This window comes from Catharus ustulatus, chromosome 9, assembly GCF_009819885.2.
Source record: "Catharus ustulatus isolate bCatUst1 chromosome 9, bCatUst1.pri.v2, whole genome shotgun sequence".
Taxonomy (NCBI): domain Eukaryota; kingdom Metazoa; phylum Chordata; class Aves; order Passeriformes; family Turdidae; genus Catharus; species Catharus ustulatus.
In genome coordinates this window covers 6,410,443-6,427,684 of record NC_046229.1, presented here as the reverse complement: position 1 = coordinate 6,427,684, position 17,242 = coordinate 6,410,443, and the positions used below count along the sequence as shown (strand labels likewise).

Here is a 17,242-nt window from a genome sequence, read left to right as displayed (position 1 = left end):
TTTCAGTCCATACCTCTGGACAGTCAAGAAATCATGTTTCATTTTGGAGGCTGCTAGTTCTTAGGAATTTACTGAAACTGTCAGATGATGTGTCCTTTCTGGCAAAGTGTATCTTACAAAATGTTTTTAAAACCTTGGCTTAAAACTGTTGGCAAAAAATTTAAATAACTGAAAACCACTCTACTTTTCCCCCAGTTAACTAAAAGAAGAACAGTAATGTCAGATTCCTACACCCAGTGAGTTTTGTGTAGCACAAAAAAAAAAAAAAAAAAGAGCTTTCTTCTTTTAATACAAATGTTAGCTGAATGTGACAGTAATACTTCTTGTCAGGAGTGCAGGCAAACAGCTGCTATGAACAAGCACAGTAGCTCATTAAAAACTTTTTTCAGTCACACATACCTTTTCACATCTTTGCAAAAGACAACAGGAACTTTGGCATGGAAATCCGACTCCACATCTGAGTAGACAGCTTAGCAACAAGGGAGAAAAAACACACTTTGTTTCAAAGTCTCCCAATTCTGTCTCTTAAATTATTTTATTTATGCCATGATTTTTCAGAACAACTCAAATTAAGTGCTGCATAGCTAAGCAGTACCAATATTTTCTGGTTACTTTTGATGCTCATCACCCACATCAGACAGCCAGGCTGTGCTCCTGACAGAACCACAAGACTACAATTTTTAGAAGTCTTGGAACAGCTCTCACCCATGTACATGTGCAAGTGGAGAGCAGCTTTTGAGTTTACTGCTTAGAATTCATCCTACAAAAGGTTAAAACTTTTTGCTCTGGCATCTGACACTACTGCCCCAACTTCTGGCAACCTGAACTGGACTAATGGGGCTGCCATTCTCTTACTGCAGCTTCTCATTAAAATCACATTCATAAAAACAGCCCAGATACTTTGGTTGAAAATCAAGCAATTCTTCTATGTTTACAGAAAAACTGAGCATAAAAACAGCTACACAGCAGATGGAATGTTAAATAGAAAAGAGATGCAACTAAAACTCACCACTGTTCTTCAAGATCTCAAGCACCTGGATCAGAACATCTGGTTGACTCATCTACAGTGACAAAATTAGAGCAGGTTGCATTATTGAGACTAATATTTTATTTTACATTTTATTTCAAACTACTTGTGTTGCACAACTAGTAACTCTGTGTCCTTCAAAAAATGTGAAATAATGTGTCAGTATTAATGAAAAATTAACTGTACCTGTCTACACCATGAAAACAGGTGCCAGTAAACCTCACAGCCAGCTTTCCTTCAGCCTACAGCTCTAGTCAACACTTCTGTTCTAGTTCTGCATTAACAGGATAAATAAAAGCACTTGCCATATATTCAACAATTTCATTGTCAATGTATACTACTAAAAATGGACAGCAATAAATAATTTAATGTCAGGACTTTCCCAGGGGTTTTTAAAGATCATCATTTTAAAGCACATGCAAGTGCAGCAATTGAGTGTCTATCAAGAATTGCTGCTAATATCACACACTAAACATGAAACAACAACTTCATTAACTAAAGAATGTCACTTTTATCCCAAATTTTTAAAGTGGTGGGGAATCAAAGCCTACAAGAGTTCACAGTCTGAATCATGAGCTAATAGAAGCACACTTAGCCAAGCCAACTATTTTCACACTGCTTCAGTGCTTACTCAAAAATAAATTCAGAAAAAGCCTAACATAAGGTTGTAAAACAAAACAAAAAAAACCCCACCCAAAAATTAAAGTTATCTAAAGAGAATGAAAACTTCCTCCACAGCACAGCTGACATCAAATCACAGATTAGATGCTTTCTGGTATGCTAACAGCATGTGCCCCAAAAGAAGATGAAGGCAATGGAATAGAAATAAATGTGGATGTCCTTGATTTAAAAACCAGTCTTAGTTAATACAAGATAATGTCTACACACCTTAGGGGGGAATTTGATATCAATGTTAACATCGCTGGTCTTAAAAGCAAATCTAGTTAAACAGGAGCCATACATCCTCAGGGAACAGTCTGGAGAGAGAGGAACAATTATTTAACAGTTAGAAAATCATTTTTTCTTTAGTAGATGATCCATACCTTGCTTTAGATACTGCACCTCACAAGTGGCACTCCCAGACTAATGAACACTGAACCCCTTTCTGGCTCCTGTGAAGGGTAGGCATTTCCATAATACAGCATCACAGGAAAACAAATAATTCAAACACTGTAACCACCAAATGTCCGACATTTTCCAAGCTGTTTTAAAGATTTTTTGCAATGCAGCTTTAGTTCTGTTTGTTTTTAATATAAAATTAAATATGAAATAACAATAACTGTCACCATCTCAGTGCAGGATTTTATGTAACAGCTTTTGCTAACTACAGCTTGATTTCACTGCAGCACTTAGCCAATTATAAAATTCTTTGTTGCCTCACAGACTTTTGTATGAGGCACCAATCTGTTGATTCCATCAGCAAGTTCCAACACACAGTTCACTACAAAATATGTATATAAAGCAAAACTTCAATATAATCCAAGGCACAGAGTACAGTGTCCATTCAATGTTTTAGTTAATAGTTAGATTTGTTCTGCATCTTTGCACATAAACTAACTAGGAAGATATGAGAAATGGCATCTCTTTCCATAAAAAATAGTTTATCTCAATTCAGGATGAAATTTTTGTAGATGAAAACTTTACTGTAATAGAAATTAGGGTCTCCCATACTTCAATCAGCTGAAAAATGAGAGTGTTTGCAATCCTTCCCAAATCCAACACCCTGCTCAAGCAGTGTCACCCAGAGCAGGTTGCCCAGACTGTGTCCAGTTGGGTTTTGAAAATCTGCACAGATGGAGAGTCCACAAACTCTCCAGTCAACCTGTGCCAGTGTTCAACCACCCTCACAGCAAAGAGGGTTTTTTTCTATGTCTTCCTTTATGTGTGTTCTGACCAAATTCATTCCATCAGAAACATCAACAAAATTACTCTTAAAAGAGAAAATAGATCCTACACATACATAGCTTCAAGCCTATTTTCACTGCTTAGAAACCAGCTCTCTCAGAATGAAACTCTGTATGGTTAATAATAATAATAGTAATTTGCAATTTCTTCCAATGGCTTATCATAGTAGTAAGAATTTTTGCATAGTTCTAAAGTGAGCTCAAGAGAAAATCATGCCAGAAGATCAGATGTTTTCTACATAGTGCATGAAATAATTTTTTCCAAATTTACAACTTAGGAAAACACATTCACTAAAACATAGCTGGTTTGAAAAGGAAAATAACAAACTGTCATTTACTATTACAGACTCCCCTTCCACTACTCCTACACCTCAATAGAAGCTCCTCAGTCCAAACAAGTTAGCCAGACAAAGCAACAATCATTTTTCTGAGTATTTATGGAAAAATGTTATGTGAAGAAGCTTTGTCTTATGCTTCCCACTATCAGTGGAAAACTCCCTAGAGTGCCAGAACAGATATTTGCTCTAGGATCCACTTATCATAGAGCAAACAGATTAGCAAACCTTCACCCTACAAACCCCTTCTACTCTATTCAGCACCTTCCATTTAAGTAGATACTTCATAGAGCACTTAAAACTAAAGCTGATCATCCTGCAGATAACAAAATCTTACAGCTGTATTTTTAAAGAACAAAGGGGAAAAAAAGTATTTCTGAAACAAATGGACTGTATAGAACAACACTTGATTCCAACATACAGATGAAATTAAAAATTTAAAACTTTTTTTAGCAATAAGATTAATGTTTTCTTCTGTTCAGATGCACTGAACACCAAACCACTGTTAGCACAAAGTCAACATCACTGCAGCTCCAAAAATCTGATTTCAAACTCCCAGTGTATTAGCTATAGGAGCTGATGGGAAATCAATGCAAAGAAGCAAATGTCAAATATTATCCTAGTTATGTTATCCTACCACTTTAAAAAGGATCAATAAACTCATCAGAAAGGACAAATAAGCACAACCATATTTTCCCCTTTTTGTACATTCGTTAATTCTTTTAAAATCAACTGTATTAAAAAGTCTGTACATGTTAATACTGTACAACATGAAAATAATTTAACCCCAAATGCACTCTTCATGGAAGAATCAAAAATATATGCAAAAATAATGAAACATTTTCACCTGAAGCAAATGGAGAGTACTATGAATACCTGGTAAGGGCTGTTGAATAATTTTCTCCATCTCATTTACAATTTCTTGCCGAATTCTGAAGTCCTCATCTGAGATGCCTTGTTCATTTGCTGCCTTGATGAGAGTGAAACTCAGAGCAGCCAACTGTGCCGATGAGGGCGGTGGGAGCGCCCGCAGCTCGTTTTCCTCTTGCTTTTCCTGAATAATGGGAGGATGATAGAAGTAAAAAACTGGTATTTTAAGAGGAAAAGGCTATCTCTTACTGCTGTATGATATTGGAACACACTGTGTGTGTCCTGACCACACACTTCCAATGGCAGGAACTCTGCCTGGTACCACTGAAAAATTCAATAGTGTTGTCCCAGGAATGAGAGCAGATGCTCAGTGTTTAAAACAGAATGCTCTCTCACAGCTGGCAACTGGAGAGGGAATCTTCTTTATTCCATTCCTGAACTACATTTTCTGACATTCTGAAGCAAAATTAATCCAAGAAAATAAAAACCTGTAATTGTTCCTACATAATAAAAGTAACTGAGCTGGAAAAGTCACATGGATTTTTTCAGAGTGGATTGTACTTGAAGGAAAGGTATCAGAGGCAGAAAAAGTATTCCCAGCTCCAAGGGAAGTTTTTAAGTTGAGTCCCATTACTGCTCAAACAGCTGGTGCCAGAAAGTCCTGGATTTAGTGCACCCAATCCAACAGCAAGAACATGTCAGATACATCAAGTCATTTGAGACCCAAGCCATCCAGGGGACTAAGGACAACAATCCCTTGTTTCATGGATTCATCAACTACATGAAAGATATGACTGAAATAAATAACAACCATAAAATAAATATGCACTAAGAAAAGACAGTACAGTATGAAAATGTTTGTTTCATTTAAGGCTGCATCTCTCAACTCTTCTGTTCTTATCTGAACAAATTCAGTGTAAGAAAGAATATGAGCATTTTTAAAGTAATATGGGGGTTTTTTATGTCCCCATGTTAGGATTTTTCTTGAGTTGGGAAACCACAGCTGCTGCTGAGCTTACTTGATTGTCATGTATCTCACAGAGCTGTAAACAGGAGCATTTTGTGAAATAACATTTAAGACAGTCACACAGGTATGTATCACCATGATGCTGCACACAACATAAAGCTATCTGAGGTAAGTGTTAAAACTGCTCCCTGTCCTCCAGAATTCCACTCAGTGCTAAAGAAACCTCATGGTTCAATTCTCATCTTCATGCCCCGATGAAAAGCATGGTAACAAAGTGTTTATAGATCAATCACAGGCTGGCTCATTTATTTAAGCACGATGCAATTCAGGAGACAGTGAGAGAACCAGAATCCTTTACAAATTATCACTGACCATAATGTCAAAATGAGATGTAATGAACATATGGCATTTGGAGTCTTCCAGGTGATGACTTGCACGTGTTTTAGAATTAGAACATTAATGAAAAGCAGAAGTATGGCAAGAAATCCATGGAAACATATGAAAGTAATTTGATTGAATTTTGGGAAATGGTTATAGAAAGAGTAATTTTAACCACCTAAATCACAAAATCCAACATAGTGAGGAATCTGTAGCTCTTCATCAGCATTTACAAAAATGAGCTGGCCAAGAAAATCTGTGCACCTTTTATTGGATTTCTTGCATGTAACAGTTCTTTAGAGCAAAGCATAGCACCGTGGTATCTGATAAGGGAACTGGTTTTCTCTCTGTAAGCCTTAGAACTGTTTTTCATATTAAGCACATTAATAAACCCAGAATGATGATGTGTAGTATACATATTTCTCACCCAAGTTATCTTGCATTCTGGTACTAATATGATGAACTGCCCAATACTCAGAGACACTAATTCAGAAACAATAACCAAAATATCCTTTCCTCTCTGCCTGGACAAATCATCAAGCCTTTCCTCTTAAATAGAAAACAGAAATTTGTGGATGTCTGCTCAGCACACAAACTTTCACCTAAATGAACATGACCAAAGAAAACAAATAATATAACAACAAAAAAATCAATTTTAAAAATAAAATTAAAAAACAGGAGGAAAAGAAAGAAAAAATAGCCATAATCTGGTTAACTTACCATTATATTTTTCTTGTGACGTTTCTCCTTAATATGCTTGTGGGCTCCCTGGATATTTTCAATGTGGACTAAGCAGAGCTTGCATAGATACTGACAGTTCGTGTATTCTGGGGAGCGCTGAGGAAAAATTGCCATAGAATTAAACAAATATTTCTACCAGTAGTGCCTGGAAAACTCAATTCTTTCATTAATAAACTGCATTCAACTATTATGTAACACTTCTAATGTCAAGGTGATTTGCAAACATTAAGCAATCCTCGAAAAACAAGCAGAAATGGATTTTTATCTGTATGGCAAGAGAGGAGAGCGAGGGAAGGAAGTGAGATGACTTGAATATTACACTTCTCAGTAAATTTAGTAAGGTAAGATTAAGGCTGAAGAGTTTATGCTTCTTAAGGCTGACCTAAAGGCCAGCAAGCCATTCCCCTGTCAGGTGAAGCTTTTAATTACTGGATAAATCTCAGCATCTCCCCCGCCTTTCTCTGAAGAGGAAATGTCACCAGCTCAGCCACGTCCACAGCTCGGCTGTTGTGTCACACGGCAGCGGCTCTGCCCTGTCACAAAGGGTGTGGTCAGGCAGCCTGGGGCAACACAGCCCCTTCCTAATCCCTGTGCTCGGCCCAGGTGGGATCCTGGGATGCTATTCCACTCTGCTGAATGCTCTGAGATGCTCAGAATTGGAGACACCTGCAGAACAAGCAAGTTTTTCACAGACAGGTTGGCAGAGATGGAGTACACAAATGTAGAGTGGCTGCCTGGGAGATCCCCAAGTCTGCAAGAGGCAGCCAAACCTCCAGAGATGATGGGGAAGAAGGGAACCTGTTTTCCAGGGTCCACGAGGGGATATCAGGGAGTTTATTCAGCCAGGAAACCATTAAGACCTGCTGGATGAAAAGGTAGAAAGGACTCTGCAAAGAGAAGGGGTTGTTCCCAAATACTCCACTTTATCCTTCTCATCCTGCAATTGTATATTCTTGCTCTAACAGATCACAGCTACAGAGAGTGAAAACCTCTTGAAAAGCTCACTGCAGAGACAAAAGGGTTCAAAAAAAAAAACCACTTTAGTTTTTCTCCAGACTTGTTAGACTTCTCCAGTAACTGGGAGAGAAAAAAACTTTAACATTTACTTTAACATTTTCATCCTAATTCTAATACATCTATATTTACTAAACCCAAAAAGTATACTGAAAACACCAGATGTTTAAACAGCGACACAACAATGAATGAACACCATTTTAAGACACTGAGGTGGACCACAGATCAGTTAAACAAATCTGACTTACCAAATGGAACCTAAACCACTGTTAAATTTGGGCAAGTTTTTCCACTTACAGCTTACTGAGTTTGACCTCCTGCTTTTGGGAAAATAACCAGTCTGATACTCACCAACTATAGAATAAATATCAATTTAAATATTGCTTTAATTACTAATTCTCTTTACTCCTATTTTCTCTAAGACAGATACCTAGTATGATGAAATTAAACATCCATTTGGAAAACAACTTATAGACAGTTACACCTAGCTACCTGGGAAGATTCAAATATTTGATGTTTGATGACTGAAGCAGATAAAAATATTTTACCATTCTTTTATAATAAAGTGAGTATCAGCAGTAAAAAGTATTTTTCAAAAACATTTTGTATATCTTTACAATATTGATCTGCAGTATTATGCCTAATAGATGTTGCCAGGAAGTCTGAACCATGTAACAACTTTTACTTTGCCTTTATTGTGAAGACTTTTAAAATAATCTAATTATGCTTAACTCCAATGAAAAAGGCAAAAACTCAAAATAACATGACAGAAAAGTTACAGACCACTACTTGTGTAAGACAGATGCACCCAAATAAGCCAGGTCTCACAAAATTTGTCCTTGGATATTCAAGGAGCTAATCTATAAAAGAGCCAGTTGTATTTTCAAGAACTCACAGAGAATAGAAAAAGAAAGGAAAGAGAAACTTAAGAATATCTTTAAAGGGCTAAATAAGACAAGCCAAGGAATTAGACACCAGTCAGAATTAGCATTCAGAAAAATACTGTAATAAATTTTTAATAAGCACATAGGGAAAAAACAGGTGAGAGGTGACAGCCTGATCTGCTACAAACAAATTGCACGAACCCAGTCGTAGGATTGCTTTCTTAAAGATAAGTCATAGGTCTTAAAGAAGCAGCAGCAGACCTTTTATTTGAATTTTACAAAGTCTTTGTCACTTGTCATAGTATCAGTCTGAAAAGGAGACCATAAATATTATCTAAATAAAGAACAGTAAAGTGGGAGCAAAACTGCTGAGAGAACTGTCCTCAGAGCACTCGTATCTAGAAGCATTTGCCAAGTATTCTTCAGCAGGGTCCTGTGGGGGCAGAAATAGCCACACTTTTGTTGAAGAGGTAGGAAATGCAACAGAAGGTGTCCTGACTATAAATGTAAAAGATATTAACTTGGAAGAGTATACAGAACATGTAAAATGACAAAAATTTAGAGATCACAAAAAGTTAGAGACATGGAATAAATAAGCTTCAACTAAATAATATCACACCAAGGTATAATTCCTTAGGTATTACCAACTGCAAAACATGCAGGGCTGGGAACACCTGATGGACCAATTCCTAAGGAAAGGCTATGGGAATCATTGCTGCTCCAACCATAAGTCAACTGCTGCTAAAAAAGTAGAGACCCTAAACAAAAATGCCATATTTCAGAGAGATGAAGCCAGCTTTCCTCTTTATATGTAAGACTTCAGCTGAAATTGCATGGCCAGTTTTGAACACTGCTTATACAATGGGTGTCTGGACAAAAGCAGCAAGAATGAACCAGGAACTAAATACCCCCAAGACCAATGAACAAAGAGAGCCTAAAGAAAGTTTGACTGCAGGAATGGGAATGATTTTCCCATGTGCAGAATGGTGTGAAAAAGAAGTAATAAACTTTTGGTTATTTTCCTAGGACAACATGAGAAATTAAAATGCTTCCATCAGATATAAACAAAAACTTCTGGGTTACTACACTGACTTCAACATTTGTTTCATTAGAGATAAGAACAATTTAGGTGAACATTTTTAAGCAGTCATCTCCAATACAGGGACTGGGACTGGTGAGAGGTAATACACTAAAGAAAGCTCAAGGTTCTTCCAAGTCCTGTATTCTGAGTTTCCAGAGAACCACACTTAACCACACTAAGACAAAATCTTATTTAAGTACAGGAACTGTAAACCTTCAGATCTAGAAAATTTTAAAAATACTGTTCTGCAAAGGCTGTATGTGCCACAAAAGGAACACTAAGTTTCCAATCCATATCATCTGCCACGATGAACAACTACTCAACTACTGGAGACAATATCTTAGATTAGAAAGTGATTCATTATTAAGGAGAAAGAAAAAGAGGCAGCAGGCTGTAGTAGAAATACCAACCAACCAGAAATATGGTGATGATAATGAAAGAGGACACACATTTTCTTTTTTATCTGATAAATAACCCAACCTACTTTTTCAAGTCGGGAGATATAATCTCTTTCCAGACGTTCTTCAGCTTGTTTCAATCCTAGTTGCTGTTCAACTGTCAGATTGGATTCATCAATAACACCAGTGTTTTCTAAATAATCCACTTCCAATGTATGTTCTTTTGTTGATTCAGAATTCTTTATTTTACCTAAAGCAAGAAACAGTTACTTTCTTCAGAGTAATTCAAGGAGAGGAAAAGTGAAAATTAGAGTACAGAGCAGCTAAGAACCAGACACAAATTAGAGCTACATTCTAGTTTTTCATTCAAACACTGGTCAAGATCACCTTAAACATTAAAAATCATTCCAGTATGTTAACCAGTACTTTAAAAAGAGTTCAGAGACTAATCTGCTACAAAGAGTGCTGAAAAAACACAAAACAAAAATGTAGATTAATTTTGTGTTTCAGTCAAATTCACAGTCTCTTAAATTATTTGTCATCCAGAACAGAGGAAACAAGATCCCAATGCCCTACTGTAAAAGAAACAATAAATATTAGGCATAAAATTCTTGTACACAACACATTTTAAGGAAATAAGTCAGAGAAGTGCCTCAAAGATGTTCACCCAAATGACCCCACAGAGGCAGTGAGCAGGCAGTCCCAGCCCTCAGCCTGGAAGCTGCTGGAGTCACACCTGAATGCTCTGTGACACCTCTCACCCACAGGCAGCAGCCACTGAGCAGCCCAACGCTGCTGCTCCCAAACTCAGCCCAGTGCCACAGGGCCAGTTCCTCCACATGCCTATGCATTGGTCACAGGCCACTCATCTCTGCAAACATCTACAGCAAATTATTCCAGTCCTTTTACATAAGCAAAAGTGAGGGTTATTTGTGCTTTGTCTTTTCTTTTTCTTTCCTTTCAAAGGAGATCCGTGCCCCCAGACTAGCAAGGAATCAAAGCTGAGTAAGTTTTCAAGTCCTGGTTTCTCAGGGACAGATGGTCCCCACAGTACATAATGGTGGTCTACAAAGAGCTGACTGATCACAGGATGCTGCCACTTGAACTTGTTTTTCCTGTTAAACACTATTAAGACAGCTAAAAAACCACACACTTCATTATTTTCCTTGTATTTCCATACAAGCAACTGCTGTAGCTGTGGGAAATACTTCAAACAGAAGGTCTACACTGGCTGGTATCTTAAAACAGCATTTTCATTACAGAAAAAATACATTCTAAAGAAGTGTGACAAATCCTAAGCTATGGAATTAATTATCCTGGTGAGACAAAGCTTGATCTATATATTCAATTTTGACATTGAAAAATATGTATAAGAAAGGCACACTCATAAGGGTAACCACTGATGGACAGTTGGTATTCCAGAGCTTCCTAAATCAAAAAGCCACCTGCCTAAGCCTACTCTAAACATTTTTAGTAACAAAAAGAGCACAACAGAAAAGAAGTAAAATATTTCCCCTCTACCTATAATAAGAACTTCTCTTGCCCATTTTTCCCCTGATCTTTCTGAAAACCAGTAATAACTGGCATTTCCCTAAGTGGCAGTGATATTAGGAAGGGTTCCCCCATCATAAGACACTATATTCACAAAATTGCCTAAAACCCACGCACACTAAGTAGCTTACAAAACTGTTTAGGTCTTAGGCATAAGAAAAAAAAGACAGCTATTATCATAATCTCTTGTTCTCTCAGCAATATGCTTGTATTAACATCATGTTCTCTCTAAATGCAACCAGCAACTTTGTACGTGTGAAAAAAATAACAGGAACAGAAACATTTCAAAGCCCATTTCAGACTGTCAGCAATTGCACCAGAAGAAAATGGAATAAGGCAGTGTTAACTAATACTCACTGAAGTCATCAGGCTTGTGTTCCATTTTTCTTTGATCTGCAGCAGTCTTACCAGGATCACCAGCCTGATCAACACTAGTCTTCAAAGTATGAACTCCCACTGGATTTTCCAGCACCAGTTTCCCTTTCTGAGGAGCTGCTAAGCTTTCCATACCGACCCCATTGCCCGCTACATGGGAGCCTGGAGCATTTTCTCCCACTGGCTGGGCTTTTGTCTGTTTCAGGTTTTCCACTGCTGATGATAAATTAGAAAATTTTTTTGCTTTTCCATGACTTCGATCCTGAACATTTGACCCCAAATCTTTAGTTCCAGGAATACAACTATTTACTTTGCATGATTTATTTTCTCCTTGTTTTTCAGAACAAACATCATTTTGTTTACTTTTTCTGCCGCTATTCCCACTTGGAGAACTTCTCCCAACATCCTTCACAGATTTGTCATTTCTATTATATTTATAATTTTGATTAATTGTAACTTTGACTGCTTTGCCTTCCTCACAGACAAGACGGACAGACTTCCTTGGGTCATGATTTCCATTCTTTGAGCTCTTGGCCTCTTCCATTATAGTGAAGACCTGCTTCTCCTGTCTCGAGACCACTTGAAGTGCAATTCTTCAGCAACTTGCAGTTGATTTTAAATCCTCTGTGCAGGCAAGGATCGTAGCTGATTGTCTACTGAAGAAATAATGATAAGACATTTTTAAAATGAAGGAAAAAGACTAAATCTCTATGTAGGCAGCACATTAAATAAACTTCTATAAAGGAAGGTGTTAACACAAATTATTATAGGAAGCATATTCCCCCCACAGGCAGAAGTGCATTTTCACAATACATTGCAGTATTAAAGTAAAACTCATGAAAATGTTGATCATTTTGATTTGTATTTAAAAGAGAAGGGCTATGAAGAGACAAAAAAATGGCAGAACATGCTAAAAAACACTCAGTGATAAACCTGCCAACAGCTTGCTTTTTTCTTTCCTTCCTATTTCTGGCTTTTTGAACAAAAACAAGAACCAAGATGTCTGCAACTACACTGGGAAAAAAAATTAAAAATTAACACATCTAAAAAATACCACTCAATAAGCACACAGCTCAAATTAGCCACTAGAGAAAACTAATTCAGTTTCCAGCAAGCAAGCTCATTTTATTAACTGATTTTAAAAGCATTTAGAGATATAGCTCAAAGTATTAATAATAAACCTGACCAATCACCTGCACCTCCTATTCTCATATAAATTAACTGCCAGCAATTAAGTAAGATTTTGCTTAGAAAAACCCCCCTCACAAAATAGTAAATATTTTGTTTAGCTGCAGATTAACTTTCCTCATCTAAACCCCGGGCCTTTAGGTGATATATGATCATTTGAGATTTATGCTGGAGACAACTCAAAGGTTGTGTTTCCAGTGGGAGTAGATTCAGCACAAGTGGATCTGTTTGTAAGGAATTAGTTTTATTAATATAGAAAATGAAGGCAAGAATCTGCAACTAGAACTTGGATATTTTTTTCTTGTTACAACATTTAAACAGCAATTGAAAAGTATGAGAATGAAGCATTAGACAAATAAGAAAACTATTTTTGTAAAACTATAGCAAAATATGGAGTGCAGAGTTTCTCTTTCCTGTCCAGCTGCATATTTGCCAGGTAAATGCATGACCTAGGGAAATTTCTGGGTTTTAGAGAATCCATCACTTATCATTTAGTGAAGAAAAGAAATAATAGAAAAGTCTATAAATTACAGCTATTAAAAGTATCACAACATACTTTTGTACTTTAAAAACAAGAACCAGAATGAAAGATCAGATTAAAATGTCTGCTTAAAAAACAAACAAAAAAAATACTCAAAAAAACAACCTTTCTGAATATTATCAGTATAAAGTACAGTAATTTTTAAGGCTATATAACAGTTAGTATCTCTCTCATTTTAATGAGACACAAATCAGAGAATACTTCAGGACACAAAGCATGTACTAAACTAAAAATGGTTATCTTAAGTCTCTAAGTCTTAAGATATAATTGAAAATACATACATTTCAAAAGTGAAAAATCAAACTAACAAACAAATCCCACAAGAATTTTCCTGAAGATGCTGTTAAAATCACATTCTTTAGTCAAATATAAAACCTGAAGAAGAAAATCTCCATTTCTAAATTTGTTCTAATGGTTGAGTAGTCTATCTCACAAATATATATTCAGTTAATATGGCAACTATTTTCTATTGCACCTGGTTCTTACTTCTAGATCAAAAATCGCAAAGATGAAATATATTTGCCTTTGGATTGTAGCCAGTCTTTCCTATAGTAATTCTAATCAAAAAGCAGCAGGAATTCCTGCCCAGCTGTACCAGCAGTGCTGAAGCTCAGGGTGGTAAGGAGAGCTCTGGGTCCCCCCAGGGTGGCTAAATTCAAGTTACTCCAAACCCTGAGCACAGAATAAAGCTCTGCCCTAGAGACTCTGGACACATCACTGTCTTTAAACTCTATGGTGGGTTTGATTTTTAATTTCACGTAATCAGAAGAGAAATTGGCAGCATGATTTTTCAAATTCTAAACTCATCACGCTTTACTCGTTCAACCTGAAGAGAGGAGAACAACTCCCCACACCAAGAGACAAACGCGAAGCACAAAGGCACAGAGCGATTCCCCCCTGGGCTCCGGGAGCTCCAGGCTCGGGGCAGCCCCAGCTCCAGCCGGAGCAACACCGCCCTTCCCCGAGCCGGGGCTGCTCCCCCCTTGGCCACCCAAACCGGAAAACCGATCCAGCTTAACATAAAACTGGCACCAGGCAGGAGGAGGAGGAGCACGCCTGGCAATAACAAACAGCTCGTAGGGTGGGGACAAACTCCTGTTGGCACCACTCGCAGATCAAAGCCACCGTGAAAACCCAGCATTGGAGGAAAAGTGGGGCCGTATTTTGGTTTTGTATGTGTCACGTTGTTAGAGTCAAATTTCGAAAGTAGGTTTTAAAAAAAAGTCTGCAAAAATTATTCAATTTATTTGATCTCATCCATTCAATTAAATACACAATTATATATTCAAAGAGAATATATAATCTTTAATCAAATGTACAAATGTGATGAGAAAAAGTAACTAAAGAAACAGCTAGTAAAAATTAGAACCCAGCTAATGAATTGAGTACTGTGATAGTGTCACATATCAAAAATGTAATCAAATGTAAGTAGATAATGTTAAAAACAGATACAGTCTTTATTCCTAAGAAATATGAACAAAGAGAGGTCATGACATTTCATAAGACAAGAATACTCTGTACAAAAAACAAGGAGTTCCACAATGAAATGCAGAATCTGAAATGCAAGTGCAATAATAATGTTGTTGAACTTTGGGATTTCTTTTTCTTTCCTTTTTCTCTTTAATACTGAAATGATTTAGCAAATAAAAAATATTTTAAACTGCTGCAACATATTCAATAGCAACCAAATTACCATCTAACAATGAACTGCAAATTAAACCAACTAATAAAACTCAGTATGAGAAACAAAGAGACCTCTCCTGAACCCAGGATAAGCACAAAAAAGATCATTCTGTGTCAGATATCAGCCATCTACATATGACAGCAAGAGGGAAATGGGGAGAGAGAAAGGAGTGCCTCTAAAAAAAATATAACTTGGTTGGAAACAAAACACTGGAGTGAATCAGTGCTGAGGTGGCATCTTTGCAGAAACCTGGATGGCACGTCTTATTCACAAGCTCAGGCTCATACCAAATTGCCAGACCTGGAATCAAAGAGGAATTTTCTCCCAGCCAGGCTGGCAACAAAACCAGAGCATTTTGCCTGCGTCTGCAAAGTGGGGTGTGATTAACCTGTTGAAACCATTTCAGCATATTTCATTTATTCAATATCCCAGTGTTACAAGGGACTCAGTTTCCCCTGCTTTCTGAGTGTACAGTGCCAGTTACTCCTCTGAAATCAGCTCAGTTCTTGCTTCTTTTTAGAAAAATAATCTGGCTGAAATACAACAGCTTGAGGTCAGACAAGATACCATCTGAATTTTAAACTCCAGAAAAGTATAAAAATCTGTACATACCTACAGCAACCAAATTAAAAATGTTTAAAATCAGCTTTGGTTAGAATTCATTTTAGGCTCACGAAATGAAGAAACGAGAATGTTTCACTTTCATTTCTGCCAGTTTCTTTTGTTTCCTCCACCTTGCAGACCAGCATTAGAAAACTCTGCATTTGAATTGCAAAGAATCAGAGTAAGGCTTACTTCCAAACAGGGGGAATAAGAAAACCACCAAAAAACTTTCAAGAAGATAATTCTACCTCTTCTACCACTTCTTCCACTCAAGTTGTTCCACTCTATTCAGCTCCCTCAAACACATACGTTTTGGGTCAGACTTTGACACAACAGGGCCTCTTCAAAGATGAAGGCCAAGTTAAACTGTGAGCTCTGAGTTGCTCTTTTGCAAAGCTTTTTTAAATCGTTTCATTAGCAGCAGAACTGACTCTACCTGGTTTCCTACACACTCATTTTGTGCTCCTGTGTCACACTCTCGATCACAGCCCCTTGGGCAAGCAGGGCAGACGTGCTGGAGCCCTGTCTGGTTTGTAGCTACTCCCTACAAGGAAATGGAACTTCCTCCTGCTTCCCCCTCAGCAGAGACCTCTCCTCTGCTGAGCCATAATTGTTCCAGAAAACAGACAGAAACTCAATGACCCCTTGACATTACTTTAAATATGTTCTAAAATGTGGTCCCAACTGGCTGAAATGTCCAGAAGTAGGGACTAGAGCTAGAAAGGCAACTAAAAGGAAAGAGAACTGGCTTGTAAGTTTTGTTTCCCCGGGGAGTACTAGACAAAATATAAACACAGAAAGTACTACAAACATAAGTGTTATCACCCTCTTTCTATAAAGCATTCCCTCCTTTGAGATAGGGAGACTTGTATTTTATCCAAGACTTGCTTTTATCTCTCCCATTATGACTGTCCTTAAGCTCAAATCTCCCAGCCAGCCTTCCAACAGTAAGTGGGGTGATTAACCTCAGTGCCCCCCTCACCTCATTACCAATACAGCCCAGCTGAACTTCCTCCACAAAAATAAAAGGAAATTCTGCAAACAAAGGTTACAGCCAGAGTCAGGAACAATAGGAAAGGTTGTCTTCTGCACTCTGCTCAGAGTGCAGCCCAGGTGATGTCTATGGACACCCCCAATGTGCTGGGGTGGGGGGTTTCTTTTCTGACTGTTTACAGCCTTAGGCCCATTTTTCTGTCTGAGAACTTCTACAAACCATCCAAACCTCTCCCATGCTCTTTGTCAATAGTTTAAAAAAATTATCACACATTTATGTTTGTTTATGATTAACTAGACATTACTTAGTACAAACTATTACCCATGCTCATGTTTTTCCAAAGTACTTAAAACTAAAACTATCAGAGATTACTGGCCACTAAAGCACTTCAGACTCCACGAGCCCTAAACCCATCAGTATTCTTAGTAACAAACATAAGTGCTACATAGTGTTCCAGAATTCCCTCCTACTACAGGTTATAGAATTTATCCTAGTAAGTGTAATACTGCCAAAATCTACCCAGAAGGAAGTCAGCACGGCGCACATGAACTTTTAACACACAAATCAAGGATGCAACAAAGCTGGCACTCTGGGCTCAGTGAAGACAAGAAGCTCTGATGCTGTATTTACAATGTGCAAGATTGAAAACTTCTAAGGAATCATCATTAAATAAATAACTGTGTATATATACACATGTAAAAATATGT

The 17,242-nt window shown here is 37.4% G+C and overlaps 1 protein-coding gene across 1 annotated transcript in view; it reads right to left on the bottom strand.

Annotated features, from left to right (window-relative positions):
• Nucleotides 1-17,242, bottom strand: part of TUT4 (terminal uridylyl transferase 4) — a 43,834-nt gene that overhangs the window by 23,455 nt on the left and 3,137 nt on the right. The window contains exons 2-8 of the mRNA XM_033067134.1: nt 11,508-12,181; nt 9,686-9,849; nt 6,202-6,318; nt 4,143-4,320; nt 1,916-2,004; nt 1,010-1,061; nt 400-469 (exon numbers count right to left, since the gene is read on the bottom strand). Of these exons, the coding sequence (XP_032923025.1) occupies nt 400-469; nt 1,010-1,061; nt 1,916-2,004; nt 4,143-4,320; nt 6,202-6,318; nt 9,686-9,849; nt 11,508-12,069 (1,232 nt within the window). The 5' untranslated portion in view covers nt 12,070-12,181. The remainder of the gene's footprint in view (nt 1-399; nt 470-1,009; nt 1,062-1,915; nt 2,005-4,142; nt 4,321-6,201; nt 6,319-9,685; nt 9,850-11,507; nt 12,182-17,242) is intronic.